The sequence below is a fragment of the Oncorhynchus keta genome, chromosome 10, assembly GCF_023373465.1.
Source record: "Oncorhynchus keta strain PuntledgeMale-10-30-2019 chromosome 10, Oket_V2, whole genome shotgun sequence".
NCBI lineage: Eukaryota > Metazoa > Chordata > Actinopteri > Salmoniformes > Salmonidae > Oncorhynchus > Oncorhynchus keta.
Genome location: NC_068430.1, coordinates 35,120,503 through 35,135,944, shown reverse-complemented (window position 1 = coordinate 35,135,944; position 15,442 = coordinate 35,120,503). Strand labels below are relative to the sequence as shown.

The following is a 15,442-nucleotide window of genomic DNA, read 5'->3' as shown; positions in this document are numbered from 1 at the left end:
ATGTCAACGTTACACCTAACACCTATCCAGATTTTAGGATGGTTAGCTGTGTAGTTAAAAACTGAGACATGATATACACTTTCAATGAAACAAAATACAAGAAAGATTACCAGTTTGTTAATACCATGTGCTCCAAATCACTCAAGTTTTTGCTGCGCCACATAATTATATCTGTCTGCTAATACAGGACAAGTAAGGGTCCAGTGCATTACATTTGTATTTTTGATGTAATTATTTTAATTAATCCCGATTTTTTAGGGGCGCTTTAGCGCGTTAGCATCCAGAAAATATGAAGCTGAACAATATGGGGAGAAACTCATTGAGATTTCTTGTCTCATTGAAAAACAAATGAGTCCATGCATAATTAAATATGAGATACTCAATAGTATTCTGACATTGGTCTATATATAGTAAACAGACAGTGTAGGAAATTATCCTCACATTCAAATCTAACACCTTAAATAGAAATGTTTATGTTTGTCACAAAATGCAAAAAAGACCGTTTTAAGGTATTTATTCACAGAGATTAACAATCACTTCAATGCCACGTGTACCGAAGAGACAATACAATGCTCATCAAATAGACAAAGTCTTTTAAACCATCAGTTTCTCAGAATTACAAATACACTTTCGCAATGTTGTCAGCCACCTCGAAAAGAATGAAGAGCCACGATTAGGATTTCCTGGTCATATCCGTAAGGGGAAACCTTTGGGTAAAAGTAAAAACATATTTGTTACAATGTAACATTTTGTAGCAGAGCAGGGCATCTCTGGAACTGACAAGTGACAACATAAAACTGGGGGCGTTGCCTGTTATTCAAAGCAACACTACACTCATGGTCCCTCTGACAATACGCCACTGAGCCAATCATTGCCTTGCAGAGAATAAACATAGAAAACAACTGTTAGCCTATAATAATCCGTTGATTATGCATTGTATGCCAGTGAAACCAACCACGTAAGAAAAAAAACTACAACAAAAAATGTGTAAAAATAAAAATCTCAAATAAAGTTCTGTATTTGATAGCGACAAGGCTACTTCTTCCTCGGTGACTTGGTTGGTGGCTTGCTGGCTTTCTTCGGCTTCTTGTTCTTCTGTGCAGCGATCACCTTTTTGACACCCAGCTTCTTCATTTTAGCCGCGGGCTTCTTTGCATCTGGTGCCTTCTTCGGGCTGCTCTTCGCCTTTGGCTTGACGGTTGCCTTCTTGGTAGTCGATGCTTTGGCAGTTTTCGTGGTGGTCTTGGCTGGCTTGGACTGAGTCTTTTTCGGTACCTCTTTCGCGAATTTATCTTCATTGAGCCTGAAGGAACCGTTCGCCCCCATGCCCTTCACTTGGATCAGCGTGTTGTTGAGTACCAGCGCTCGGATAGAATACCGCAGGTAGGTTCGCCCATTCTGCTCATCAAACCAGCTTGCCTTCTTGGCTTCATTATAAATTTTTACCAAAGACGAACCGCTTCGCTCATTCAACTTTTTGACAGCGTCTAGCACAAGAACACTGTATTTGCCAGGCTTATTCTTTTTTTTCTTATTTTTCTTTTTCTTGGCTGGTTTAGGCCCACTTGCCACTGGAGCCTCCTCCGCGTTTATAGTCACCTCCACGTCGCTTTTCACCATGACGTTTACTTTGAAACCAACGTGAAGTTCTGCAATACACTGTTATCACCGTCGGGTTTGCTGTGAATGTGAGTGTGTGGTGGATTGGCTTGGCTATATAACTACCAAACGGACGTGATTGGGAACAACAACACAGAGTGCGGAAATGGTATGTTGGAATATGTGCTTTCAGATTTTTGTTTGGAGGTGATTTTATCGTAATTGGAAATTTCATTATTTTATAACCACCAACTTTTCTGAAGCCTAAGCGATGCATTATGTTCTGTATTGCGCTCACACCAGTCCATGTCGAAATCTCAAAGAAAACAGTGAATGAGCAGAGGGCACTCCACACACGCAGCTCCAAATAGGAGGGGGGCACCCACTTCAGGAGAAAAATACTTGAAAACGGTAAATTATTTGACAAAATACTACTTTCTAATCAACAGTGTAGAGTATGGCCATTCGAAATGGATTAATGATATGCCGATTAAATGAAATACCACTGCAACACAAAACGTTTAATTCATGTAAACTAACACAAACGCCCTCGCGTGGCAGCCTATTGACAAATCGAGATTTATTCCCTATCATGCGCGGCACCAATACTATTAAAAGGATCGGACCCTTTTTATTTTCCAATTTTCGTATAAAATGACATACCCAAATCTAACTGCCTGTAGCTCAGGATCTGGAGCAAGGATATGCATATTGTTGATACCATTTGAAAGGAAACACTTTGAAGTTTGCATAAATGTGAAATCAATGTAGGAGAATAACACATGCGTTTTTTTTCATCATTGTTGAAATGCAAGAGAAAAGGCCATAATGTACTATTTCAGGTTAGGGGCTATTTAGATTTTGGCCACTAGATGGCAGTGTATGTGCAAATATTTAGACTGATTCAATGAACCATTTCATTTCTGTATAAAATGTTGTATTAAGACTGTCCAAATGTGCCTAATTGGTTTATTAATACATTTGTTCATTATTGTCCACCCTGAAACAATCGCATGGAATTCTTCCACTGTAATAGCTACTGTGAATTGGACAGCAGTTAGATTAACAAGAGTGTAAGCTTTCTGCCCATATCAGATATGTTTATGTCCTGGGAAATTTTCTTGTTACAACCTCATGCTAATCACATTAGCCTACGTTAGCTCAACTGTCCCTCGGGGAGGGGAGACACCGATCCTGTAGAGGTTAATTGACCCTGATTATAATGTATTGGCATTCCTAACAAATCCAGTTAATGCACATAATTAGGAAAAATCATTTTAAAATGTGGTTCCAATCATACAACATGTAGAAGAGTAGCATTAGGGAGAAAGTATTCATTAAATAACGATAAGCCTATAAGATACGGTAGGGATGACTGGGGATTTTAAAGTAACTATAAAACAAGCTCTGTCTCACCTATTTTACTTCCCATTTGAGTAAAAGTGGAGATTGCTAAGCAGTCTTCACAAGTTAATCAAATAAAACATGCTCCCTATATAACGCCATGTCATTCTATCCCATCAACCTTTGCATGCAACCACTCACCAACAGTTTTAAAACACATGGAAATAAATCAACCATAAACCATGTTTATATTCAACATTTTTATTATTACTTTTGAAATCCCAATACTTACTTTCAACAAATTCATTGGCATAACACTGATTATTTTGTTAAGAGGGCAAATCCTTTGACTGTTTAATTGATAGAAAGCTCATCCAATTATGTTTCATCATCTGTCCCTATTATATCTACACACAATAGTTGCACACAATCTATTAAAGTAATATTAAGCACTCTTGCCATACTGAGCTACCAGCAGGCAGAAAAACAGACAGGGAATAGACATAAGTGGACAGATGTAAATAGGGACAGAGCTGTAATTCTGGTTTTGAAACAAGATGGCTGACAAAGGACATAGTAGCAGTAGTTCTAGTAGTATTAAGTAGCAAATAGTATTATTATCTTATGGATAAAGTTCTTGTCTTTCATTGTGTTTGTGTGCTCAGCTTCTCTCGTCATTGCCTACTTATAAATATTTCCCCTGCAACATGAGGCTACTAAACCAACCAATGCACTCCAGTTCCTACAAAGGGCGTAGTTAGCCTTCTGTTGGTATTTTTATAGCATCAACAGGCTTCCTAGGGGTAGTAGATAAGTATGGTGGGAGTAGTATTGTTGTTTGTGGCTTGTTGTTGGTCTAGCAGACACTGCCCAAATCAGAGTTCAACATTTAAATCCACCACCCCAAAAAACAGTAAAACAAAGTGCAAAAAAAGTATAAGCTTCTGATGGCTTAAACTTAGACAGCCAATAAGAACAAAAATAACTTCTAATTCAGCTGATTATTTGACAAGAGCTAGGTAGGCAATATAGAACTTCAAGTCAAAACAAATTCCTGATAAACAGAAAATACAGGATAAGAAGTCTCAGGACAATGACGCAAAGATATCATAATCATGTAAAAAAGCATCAGCCATCACTTCTAGAGTTCCCCACTGCATTCTTAGGACATGGCTCCATCTGGTCCCCCCAATTTGAGAGGCCAAGAGGGGACACAGTTAGACAGGGTGGGTGGGCCAGGTTGTGGGTTCACTCATGATATGGATTCAGGAACAGGCAGGCAGGCAGGGATCTACAAATTCTTCTCTCGTGATCTTTGGGCATTGGAATGTGTGTTAGGGGTGCATGTGAGGAGCAATATACTCGTTGTGTGTGTAACTGGGAACTTAGTGTGATTATGGTGGGAGGGGGATGTGACATGGGTCTAGAGACCAGAGATGCAGTCGTTTCCCTAAAGGGGAACAGGTGAGGAGAGAGAAGGGTTTTCCAGAAAGCCAGACAGAAGATAGTCCATGTTCCCCCTCAGCAGGTGCAGGCCTCTGCTGAAGTCTTTGCTCTGTCATTCCTGTCTAGCTTGATGGGCTCCGGGAATTCATTATACAGCTCCACCTCAGTTTCCTGATAAGAAAAAAAAAAAGAGGGAATGAGGATGAGAAGATGGAGAAACCAGAATCTAAGTTTTGCTCTTCTACTTAAGTTCCCAACCCCCCCAAAAAGGTAAACAAAACCAAAAACCCAAAACACCCATTCCCTCTCCTGGACACCCACTTGTTTGAGGGCGTTGCGTGCAATGGTCTGGAAGGCCTGCTCTACGTTGATAGCCTCCTTGGCACTGGTCTCAAAGTAGGGGATGTTGTTCTTACTCTGACACCATGCCTGAGCCCGCTTGGTCGTCACCTGGGTGTGGGTGGAAAGACATTCACAAACATCAGATGAGATCAATGAGGAGACCAGGGTTAGGCTCAATTCCAATTGAGGGCAGTCAATTCAGGAAAACTGAAATTCCAATTCAATGATTGAAAAAGTGGCATCATCAATACTTTGAAACACATACATTAGAGAATACCCTGCAACTAAGAAATTATTAAATTATATCTATTAAAAACACCAGTGGAGATGACGTTAGCAACAGTAGCATTAGGTCCTGTAACTTACATGAGATGTTTTAACACCTATAACAATCTGTCACCCACCTGTCTGTTCTCCAGGTCGATCTTGTTGCCTAGCACCACAAAGGGAAAGTTCTCGGGGTCTCTGGGACTGGCCTGGATCAGGAACTCGTCCCTCCAGCTGTCTAGAGTCTTGAAGGTGTTGGGGGCAGTTACGTCAAACACCAGCACACAGCAGTCTGCCCCACGGTAGAACGCCACACCCAGAGACTGGAACCTCTCTTGCCCTGCCGTGTCCCAGATCTGACCATGAGGACAAGTGGAGGGAGCGACGAAAGGAAGAGGGAGGGAAACAGTGACAGAAGGCAAGAGGATTAACTATTGTTGGGCAACATATTTTCTGAACTAAGATCTTAAACTAATCCCACTCACTGTGTCATGTAATCAGCCATGTTTGGTTGCCACTTCATGAAGTTAGCATCAGTGCTACCAAAAGAGTACTTTATAAATCAACTTTTGATCAAATCACACCGATCACCCATTGGCATGACAAGTTGTTTGTCTTTCCTCAGTATGTAAATCAGACCGTATGTCAGACGTCCTTAAAAACTATTACAATATTGTCGTTAATGAACTTCGGGTCGTCTTCATTTGGGCAATAGCAATTCAGTAAAGTTACTGAATTGTTGACCGCTGAGCTGTAGTCAATGAATAGCATTCACATAAATGTTCCTTTTGTCCAGGTGGGAAAGGGCAGTGTGGAGCGCAATAGAGATTGCATCATCTGTGGATCTGTTTGGGTGTTATGCATATTGGAGTGGGTCTAGGGTTTCTGGGATAATGGTGTTGATGTGAGCCAATACCAACCTTTCAAAGCACTTCATGGTTACGGACGTGAATGCTACAGGTCTGTAGTCATTTAGGCAAGTTGCCTTTATGTTCTTGGGCACAAGGACTATGGTGGTCTGCTTGAAACACGTTGGTATTACAGCTTTCAGGAAATGTACAAAATTAACTTTTGAACGGCAACTGAAGTCAATTTCAGTAAGCCCCGTAATTTTGTATTTTTGTTCACACCTGGTTCTCTGGAGCTTTTCTCATGCAATTTTCTTCATGGTTAACCCGGTTTCGGGCTCCACCATGCATTTTCCCAGTATTTAAAAGGGTATTTTAGTAAAGAAAGGGAATGCCAAACAGATCACCTTACCTCACGGTCACCATACTGGAAATCCAGGCCTCCTGTCCTTATAATATTGTCAATTCATTTGTGTGCCTGTCTGGCACTTCTGATGTGTCTTCTCGGCCTGAAAATGTCTGTTGTGCTCCTATGTTATACTGTTAATATGGTGTCAGCCAGGCGGTGCGGTTTATATGGTGACGCTATTAATAGATATTGTCGCTATGATAGTGGTGCTGTGGCCATGTTTCTGTACCTGCATTGTGACGAGCCGATCGTCCACCATCACCTCCTTGGTCAGGAAGTCAGCTCCTATTGTTGCTTTGTACTGGTTACTGAACTTCCTATTCACATACTGGTTCATCAGGGAGGTCTTCCCAACTCTGAGAGGGAGATAGAGATGAAGGGGGGACAATCAGGGGAGAGAGGTGTTAAAGATGACTGCATTATTCCATCTATCTATTCAGTCCTAATGGTGAAAGAGAAACCATGACTGATGCCTCGAGACAAAATCAATAAGGAACAGAGAGACACCAGACACCATTAAAACCCCATCAGAGGTGCCCCACACACTGTCCAGAGTTCTCCTCTGCAGTGCTGAGCATGCAGTGACACAATGAGAATACAGCAGCATCAGATTACAGTGTGAAAGAGAGAGGGGGAGGAAAAGTTTAATTAAAAAAGTCAGAAATTAAATGGATACATACAGTGCCTTTAGAAAGTATTCACACCCCTTAACTTTTTCCACATTTTGTTGCTTTACAGCCTGAATTGAAAAATTATACTATTATTAAAGTCACTGGCCTACAGACAATATCCCATCATGTCAAAGTGGAATTATGTTTTTAGAAATGTTTAAAAACTAATAAAAAATGCAAAGCTGAAATGTCTTGAGTCAATAAGTATTCAACCCCTTTGTTATGTCAAGCCTAAAATTGTGGCACATAATAAAAAAAAAAGGCACATAATAAGTTGCATTTTGACGACCTCATCTCTGTACCCCAGACAGACATGCAGATAATTGTAAGGTCCTTCAGCCAAGCAGTGAATTTCATAAACAGATTCAACCAAAGACCAGGGAGGTTTTCCAATGCCTTGCAAAGAAGGGCACCTATTGGTAGATTAAAAATATAAGCAGACACTGAATATCTCTTTGAGCATGGTGGAGTTATCAATTAAAATTTGGATGGTGTATCAATCCCTATTACTAGCCTGTTCAACCTCTCGTGTCATCTGAGATTCCCAAAGATTGGAAAGCAGCTGCGGTCATCCCCCTCTTCAAAGGGGGGCACTCTTGACCCAAACTGCTACAGACCTATATCTATCCTACCCTGCCTTTCTAAATGTCTTCGAAAAGCCAAGTCAACAAACAGATTACCGACCATTTTGAATCCCACCGTACCTTCTCCGCTATGCAATCTGGTTTCAGAGCTGGTCATGGGTGCACCTCAGCCACGCTCAAGTTCCTAAACGATATCTTAACCACCATCGATAAGAAACATTACTGTGCAGCCGTATTCATTGACCTGGCCTTGGCTTTCGACTCTGTCAATCACCACATCCTCATCTGCAGACTCGACACCCTTGGTTTCGCAAATGATTGCCTCGCCTGATTCACCAACGACTTCTCTGATAGAGTTCAGTGTGTCAAACCGGAGGGTCTGTTGTCCGGGCCTCTGGCAGTCTATGGGGGTGCCACAGGGTTCAATTCTTGGGCCGACTCTCTGCTCTGTATACATAAATGATGTCGCTCTTGCTGCTGGTGAGTCGATGATCGACCTCCACGCAGACGATACCATTCTGTATACTTCTGGCCCTTCTTTGGACACTGTGTTAACAACCCTCCAGGCGAGCTTCAATGCCATACAACTCTCCTTCCGTGGCCTCCAATTGCTCTTGAATACAAGTAAAACTAAATGCATGCTCTTCAACCAATCGCTGCCTGCACCTGCCCGCCTGTCCAACATCACTACTCTGGAAGGCTCCGACTTAGAATATGTGGACAACTACAAATACCTAGGTGTCTGGTTAGACTATAAACTCTCCTTCCAGACTCACATCAAACATCTCCAATCCAAAGTTAAATCTAGAATTGGCTTCCTATTTCGCAACAAAGCATCCTGCACTCATGCTGCCAAACATACCCTTGTAAAACTGACCATCCTACCAATCCTCGACTTCAGCGATGTTATTTACAAAATAGCCTCCAATACCCTACTCAATAAATTGGATGCAGTCTATCACAGTGCCATCCTTTCTGTCGTCAAAGCCCTATATACTACCCACCACTGCGACCTGTACGCTCTCGTTGGCTGGCCCTCGCTTAATACTCGTCGCCAAACCCACTGGCTCCAGGTCATCTACAAGACCCTGCTAGGTGAAGTCCCCCCTTATCTCAACTCGCTCGTCACCATAGCAGCTGGTATATCTTTCTGGTCACCCCCAAAACCAATTCTTCCATTGGCCGCCTCTCCTTCCAGTTCTCTGCTGCCAATGACTGGAACGAACTACAAACATCTGAAACTGGAAAACACTTATCTCCCTCACAATTTAAGCACCAGCTGTCAGAGCAGCTCACAGATTACTGCACCTGTACATAGCCCATCTATAAATTAGCCCAAACAACTTCCTCTTTCCCTACTGTATTTATTTATTTGGCTCATTTGCACCCCATTATTTATCTCTACTTTGCACATTCTTCCACTGCAAATCAACCATTCCAGTGTTTTACTTGCTATATTGTATTTACTTCGCCACCATGGCCTTTTTTTTGCCTTTACCTCCCTTATCTCACCTCACCTGCTCACATTGTATATAGACTTAATTTTGTGTTTGTTTTACTCCATGTGTAACTCTGTTGTTGTATGTGTCGAACTGCTTTGCTTTATTTTGGCCAGGTCGCAATTGTAAATGAGAACTTGTTCTCAACTTGTCTACCTGGTTAAATAAAGGTGAAATAATAATAATTAAATAAATAAATATATATATAGTTGCCGGAGAGGAAACCGCTCAGGGATTTCACCATGAGGCCGTTAGTGACGTTAAAACAGTTACAGAGTTTAATGACTGTGATAGGAGAAAACTGAGGATGGATGAACCATGTTGTAGTTACTCCACAATACTAACCTAATTGGCAGAGTGAAAAGAAGGTTACCTGTACAGATATTCCAAAACAGGCATCCTGTTTGCAACAAGGCACTAAAGTAATACTGTAAAAAAATGTGGCAAAGCAATTAACCATATGTCCTGAATACAAAGTGTTACATTTGGGGCAAATCTAATACAACACATTACCAAGTACCACTGTTTATATTTTCACGCATAGTGGTGGCTGCATCATGTTATGGGTATGCTTGTAATCATTAAGGACTGGAGAGTTCAGGATATAAAAATAAAACAGGATGGAGCTAAGCACAGGCAAAATCCTTGATAAGAACCTGGTTGTCTGCTTTCCAACAGACACTGGGAGACAAATTCACCTTTCAGCGGGACAACGGCCACATCTACACTGGAGTTGCTTACCAAGAAGACAGTTAATTGTTCCTAATTGGTCGAGTTTAATTTATGATTTAAATATGCTTGAAAATCCATGGCAAGACCTGAAAATGCTTGTCTAGCAATGATCAACAACAATCTTGATAAGAATAAATGGGCAAATGCTGCACAATCCAGGTGTAGACAGCTCTTAGGGACTTACCCAGAAAGACTCACAGCTGTTATCGCTGCCAAAGGTGATTCTAAAACTCAGGGGGTTGAATACTTATTTAATGAAGATCGAGGAAGATCGTGTATATCGTTGACAAAACAAATAACAATTCAATCCATTTTAATCTCACTTTGTAACGCAACAAAATGTGGGAAAAGTTATGGGGTATGAATTAGGCTTGGGCTGTATACCGGGGCATTTGGAAATAGCCACGGGATGGTTTTTTCCAATACCATTGTAACTATTGCTTTGACATTTTTCAATACATTTTCATATTTGTAGCTATTTAAGTAAATATCTGCAGTCAACTTGTGCAATCCGTTAGGAGATAAAGCGGATTACGTTCTTCATTTCCCCGGTCACATTATGAAGCTTACCATAGTTTCCCAGAACAGTTGGAAATCACACAACAGGAAAAAGCGGGAGGAGCAGGTGTGTCCAGCTGTGTATTGACAGGAGTCTATTTTTATATTGAAAGTCAGTGTTTTTTTGCTTCAACAGAGTGATCAGGCACATGCAACTATACTGTACCTGAGAAAAGTAGCTAAACATCAGTCAGAGCGCAAAATTGGTCTGATGCCGAGAAGAAATAACATTAAGAAGCATTAAGAAACATTTTACATCTGCGTTTATAGAACGCAGCAAGATATTATGCTTTTTTAAAATTTATTATCCTGTGTGAAAGCGCACAATTCTGCATTTAAAGCGACCCCTAATTTTAACTTGCTAGTTATCCAAGTAAGTGACTGAATTAATAAGGTGACTGGGCACTGTGTTGTGTCACTGTCTGCCGTGTTTGACAAGTTAAAGCCATTTGGATGAGTTATTTGTACAGCTGCCACCATCTTGATTTCCTTTCATTTTTTCTCCTCTACATTCTAGGCCCGTATTCTCCTCAGAGCAGAGCAAGCAGGCCCATTGCCCTTGTGGCTCCAGACTGCACACAGACACAGCGTTGTACACATGCTGCTCCAGAGTCAGTACTGTTCTTCCTCAGACAGGCATGCGTCAAAACTTTGTTCATTTGTACAATTTCTCTCGTTCACATTCACTTGTAAAGGTCCAAACTCACCAAAAAGTACATTCAGTAGCTCCTACCTAAATATGCATAACTGAGCTGGATTGCCTGTCTTTGCAATTTGTTTATTTTTAGCTAACATATTTAGCTAACAGCCTCCATGGAAATGCAATATTACTTGTGCTAAATATGTTAGCATTCTGGTAATAAAAACACCCAATGGTTTTTTGGGTGACCCCTTGTGTACTAAACTAGTAATACCTTATATCCGGGATGAAAGGACGGCATGACGATATGAAAATCTGGAAACCGGTGAACCTTAGTGTGAATACTTTCTGAAGGCACTGTAGATGTGTGGGACAACCAACCAACAGCAGTCTGGTTGGACAGGAAGACTGTAGTAAGCTGTAGTTCTAATGAATCTGGCACACCCAAACTGCATTCTCTGATCAAACTAGAAGACTAAACACTGTGGTCAAACAGAAAGAGAACACCAATACTCAGTGGCTTACCCAGAATCCCCCAGGATGATGACTTTCAGGAGCACTTTCTTCCTGGATGTCATTCTGTCGTGTCTGAGGAAAGACCACACACACACAAAAAAAATCAGGGTTGTGTCCCAATAATCTCCCCTTCGCGTGTACTCATTCACTACTCCCTACCAATTTAAACTCCTTTAATTGGTGTAGGCCTAGAGGGAGTTTCCTTTTAAATCCCTAAAGGTTAGTGAAAAAGCAAATTCAGTATGATACTCCTGGGATACGTACCATAATGAAGAACGAATGTGGTGCCCCAGGGCAAAATTTGTTTGACACCACTGCCCTACCTAAAACCAAAAGTCGTTATTGCAAGTATATTGACTTGATTTTTATCTAGATATCTTATATTCCAATAGTTTCAAACTGATCGTTGGGGTTGAAATCCATAGCTCTGCACAATGAGTGTAAGACAATGCTATAATGTGTGTGATTTAGCAATCTGTGTGTCGAGTCAGGGCTATTCCAATGAGCCAATCAGACTTGAGCTCCATTCATTCCAGTCATGCGTTCCCTAAGCTACTGGCCAAGTCACGAGTAAGACATCATTAATTCGCTCTCTTAACACACACAGGAAGTGAGTCTGAGGACTAGATCATGTTTCCTGTTACAGAGGCTAGAGAATGACTCAACCATAAAACTCTACTCTTTCCCAATCACTTGCAGGGTGGCCATTCCCAGACTGCAGTTTTAATAAGTGATTGCAATTACACTTCAATACTACTGCCATACTCCCAACTTCTGAGGGCATACTCTCTCAATGGAGCCATAGAGAAGGCACACACCTGGTGCAGTGTCATTTGAGCGAACCATGTCAGCCCAGCCTAGTCCTATCATCATAAAAAAGCTACCCAATGCTATACTGAAACAACGACATGAGTGACCCATTCAAATTCAGTGTATTTATCATGGGAAACAGCGTAGCAGCCAGGCCAACAGTCAGCTTAATAGAGCCTGACCGACTTATCAGTTGACTGATATTATCTGCTGATATTAGCCTTTTACGAATGTATTTGTATCTGCATTTAATCCACCGAAAAGGAGTTGAAATGAAGAGAAAACGCTCGGGGGGTGCAGTTCTTCATTATTGGTCCAGAAGAGAGCTCTATTTACATGGCTATTAGCCTATCTTTCCTTAGCATGCTACAGCAAGACTGGACACCGTCGTCCCAAAGCAACGACACCAGTCAGAGAGGAGAGTGAACTAACTGTTACCGCTTCTACTGTGAGTGCTGAGTAGATAGAAGCTTGACAGCTCAATAAAGTGACAAAAATGCACACTGGCCTTATACTGTTATGTGAAGAGTCATGGTAGTGTGTTGGGTGTCAGGACAAACAATGGATGCTCTGCCCAAATATAAAGCAAATGCTGTGCTAAGAATGTTCAACTCTGTGGTAAGGTTGAAGGGATACTTCAGGATGATTGCCTTTTTATGTACTTCCCCAGAGTCAGATGAACTCCTGGATACCATTTGTATGTCTTGGTGTCCAGTATGAAGGAAGTTAGAGGTAGTTTTGGCGAGCCAATGCTAAACAGCATTAGCGCAATGACTGGAAGTCTATGAGTATCTGCTAGCAGATACATCTTGGGATGTCCCTACCCCAGAATGTGGGCCTAGTTCCATCTTGCTCTATTCCCTCCCACTGCCCGCCACTGGGTTTCCTCTCCTCACCATGATGGTAAGGAGTGGAAATTCTAACTGGATGCTCCAGATTTAAACATATGGTGAAACAGCTGGCTGCTTGTTTTATCTGTGGTATGGCTGTGTTCACTCAGGCTGCCAATTCTGATCTTTTCCCACTAATTGGTCTTTTGACCAATCACATCAGATCTTTTCACATCAAATATTTTTCAGAGATGATCTGATTGGTCAAAGGACCAATTAGTGAAAAACGATCAGAATTGGCTGCCTGTGTAGAAGCAGTCATATATGCCTAGATTGTAATGGAACTATTGTAGATCCAACACTCCAACTGAAAATAACTGACATGTTTCTTGTAACAACCCCAGTCATCGCCTTCTAATTTGCAACCCATGACACTATATTCTAGAAGTCGGAACACATGGGATAAAGATTTTCCCAAGCTCAGGCAGCTGCCGAAAATGAATTTTAAAAATCGCTTCATTTGCATACGACATACCTACATATCTAACAAACAATGCCACACACACTGTAAATCAGTTTCCTTTAACTCATAATCTTAAAATAAGGGTGGCTCTTTTTGCTGTCTGACACGCAGTAATGCACCCACCACCTGATTCACATACATGCAAGGACGGACACACGCCCGCACACAATCTATCCGTCTCTTTGACCCATCCCCTCTTTCTCTTAAAACAACGTCCGATATAGTTATCCGTAAGGTACAGATCATACATTTGCGACTCGGTTGTTGCCGGACACGACGCCATGGTTCGACGTGTACACCGCGACCGTCCCCGACCTATTGCTAAATGAGTCTGCAAGAGAAGCCGCACCACTGACGGTCACACATTTCTCACATTCCCCCTGTCTCGTCGGTAAACAAACGCTTAGTAAGAAATAACGACCCTCATACGTTGCTGTCATAGCTAGCTAATGTTACATCATATAACTTACCTTCAACTTCCAACACACCAGAACGCTGTTTTCCGACTTGCTGTCTCAGGACAGCCTATTCTTACTGGATTTGAATAAATGTCTCAGGCAAAATAGCTAGCAAGCTAGCCAGATAAAATGTTAATGTTCAGACTTGGTGGCCGTTGCTTATCGCTCTGATATCCAGCTTCCCGACGAGTATTTTCAGACTGTCTCCACAGTAATTTAAATACAAATATCTAGCTATAGTTTCAGTTCCGATTTGGTTGGCTTGTACCTTTTGCTCTGCCTTCTTTCTCAGAGGTTCTTTCCAAGACTGATTTTTTTTCCTCTCCTCTTTCACTTCCTCCAAAACAACTATTGCGTCATTGCTCTAAAACGTTTCACGCACAAACAGGATACATACACCACGCCCACTTTAATAACTGCATCAGAGGTGCATCTTCAGCAAGGTTGCAAATACCTTGGCTTTGACTGTACCAAATATAGACAAAGACAGACGCAATGATGACATGTTTACTCCACGACTGTCCAGATGCAAATTAATCCATTTTTGGAAGTTCTCCAAATTACAATACCTCATTTCATATGATATAACATTCCAGTCTAAACAGCACCATGAGCAGTAGGAGATAAGCAGATAACAGCCAAAAATAAGTTTAGGAAAAAAAAAACATTTTATTTTAGAAAAAAAAACAGCATACCTGGCATGACTGTCTATTCTCCAAAAAACATTGACCACGTGTTTGATGTTACGCAAAAGCAGACTGGCTCTAAACATACCACACATTTGCCAACTGTAGTCTATCTCTATAGATCTCTCTATTTACATTTTTTTTTATTTATTTATTTTGCTCCTTTGCACCCCATTATTTGTATTTCTACTTTGCACATTCTTCCATTGCAAATCTACCATTCCAGTGTTTTACTTGCTATATTGTATTTACTTTGCCACCATGGCCTTTTTTTGCCTTTACCTCCCTTATCTCACCTCATTTGCTCACATCGTATATAGACTTGTTTATACTGTATTATTGACTGTATGTTTGTTTTACTCCATGTGTAACTCCGTGTCGTTGTATGTGTCGAACTGCTTTGCTTTATCTTGGCCAGGACGCAATTGTAAATGAGAACTTGTTCTCAACTTGCCTACCTGGTTAAATAAATAAAGGTGAAATAAAAAATAAATAAATAGGACATATCCTAATAACTGGTGATTATTCAATTTATTTGATGACGACAGATATTATGGGAAGTAAACCACTAGAGGGCAGTCTTCGTTCATTTCTGACAGAGGCTCTGATTACTTGTGAACTGGTCATGATGAGATGGCGTTATTGAGCAGGCCAAAAACAATCTCCCTTACGGATTTTCT

The 15,442-nt window shown here is 41.1% G+C and overlaps 2 protein-coding genes across 3 annotated transcripts; both read right to left on the bottom strand.

Moving 5' to 3' along the window:
- Positions 1-499: 499 nt before the first annotated feature.
- Positions 500-1,705, bottom strand: LOC118388590 (histone H1.10). Its single transcript, XM_035777810.2, has one exon. The coding sequence runs from the start codon at positions 1,618-1,620 to the stop codon at positions 1,036-1,038; it is 585 nt and encodes a 194-aa protein (XP_035633703.1). The 5' UTR covers positions 1,621-1,705; the 3' UTR covers positions 500-1,035.
- A 1,479-nt stretch (positions 1,706-3,184) lies between these two features.
- Positions 3,185-14,422, bottom strand: LOC118388589 (ras-related protein rab7-like). Of its 2 annotated transcripts, none has more exons than XM_035777809.2 (6): positions 14,345-14,422; positions 11,465-11,527; positions 6,485-6,611; positions 5,136-5,354; positions 4,711-4,839; positions 3,185-4,560 (listed from the first exon to the last, which is right to left on the bottom strand). In XM_035777809.2, the coding sequence occupies exons 2-6, from the start codon at positions 11,515-11,517 to the stop codon at positions 4,465-4,467; spliced, it is 624 nt and encodes a 207-aa protein (XP_035633702.1). In that variant the 5' UTR covers positions 11,518-11,527; positions 14,345-14,422; the 3' UTR covers positions 3,185-4,464. The 2 variants fall into 2 exon arrangements, with proteins under 2 accessions (XP_035633702.1, XP_035633701.1); XM_035777808.2 differs by having other exon boundaries at positions 14,089-14,412.
- Between the last annotated feature and the right edge of the window lie 1,020 nt (positions 14,423-15,442).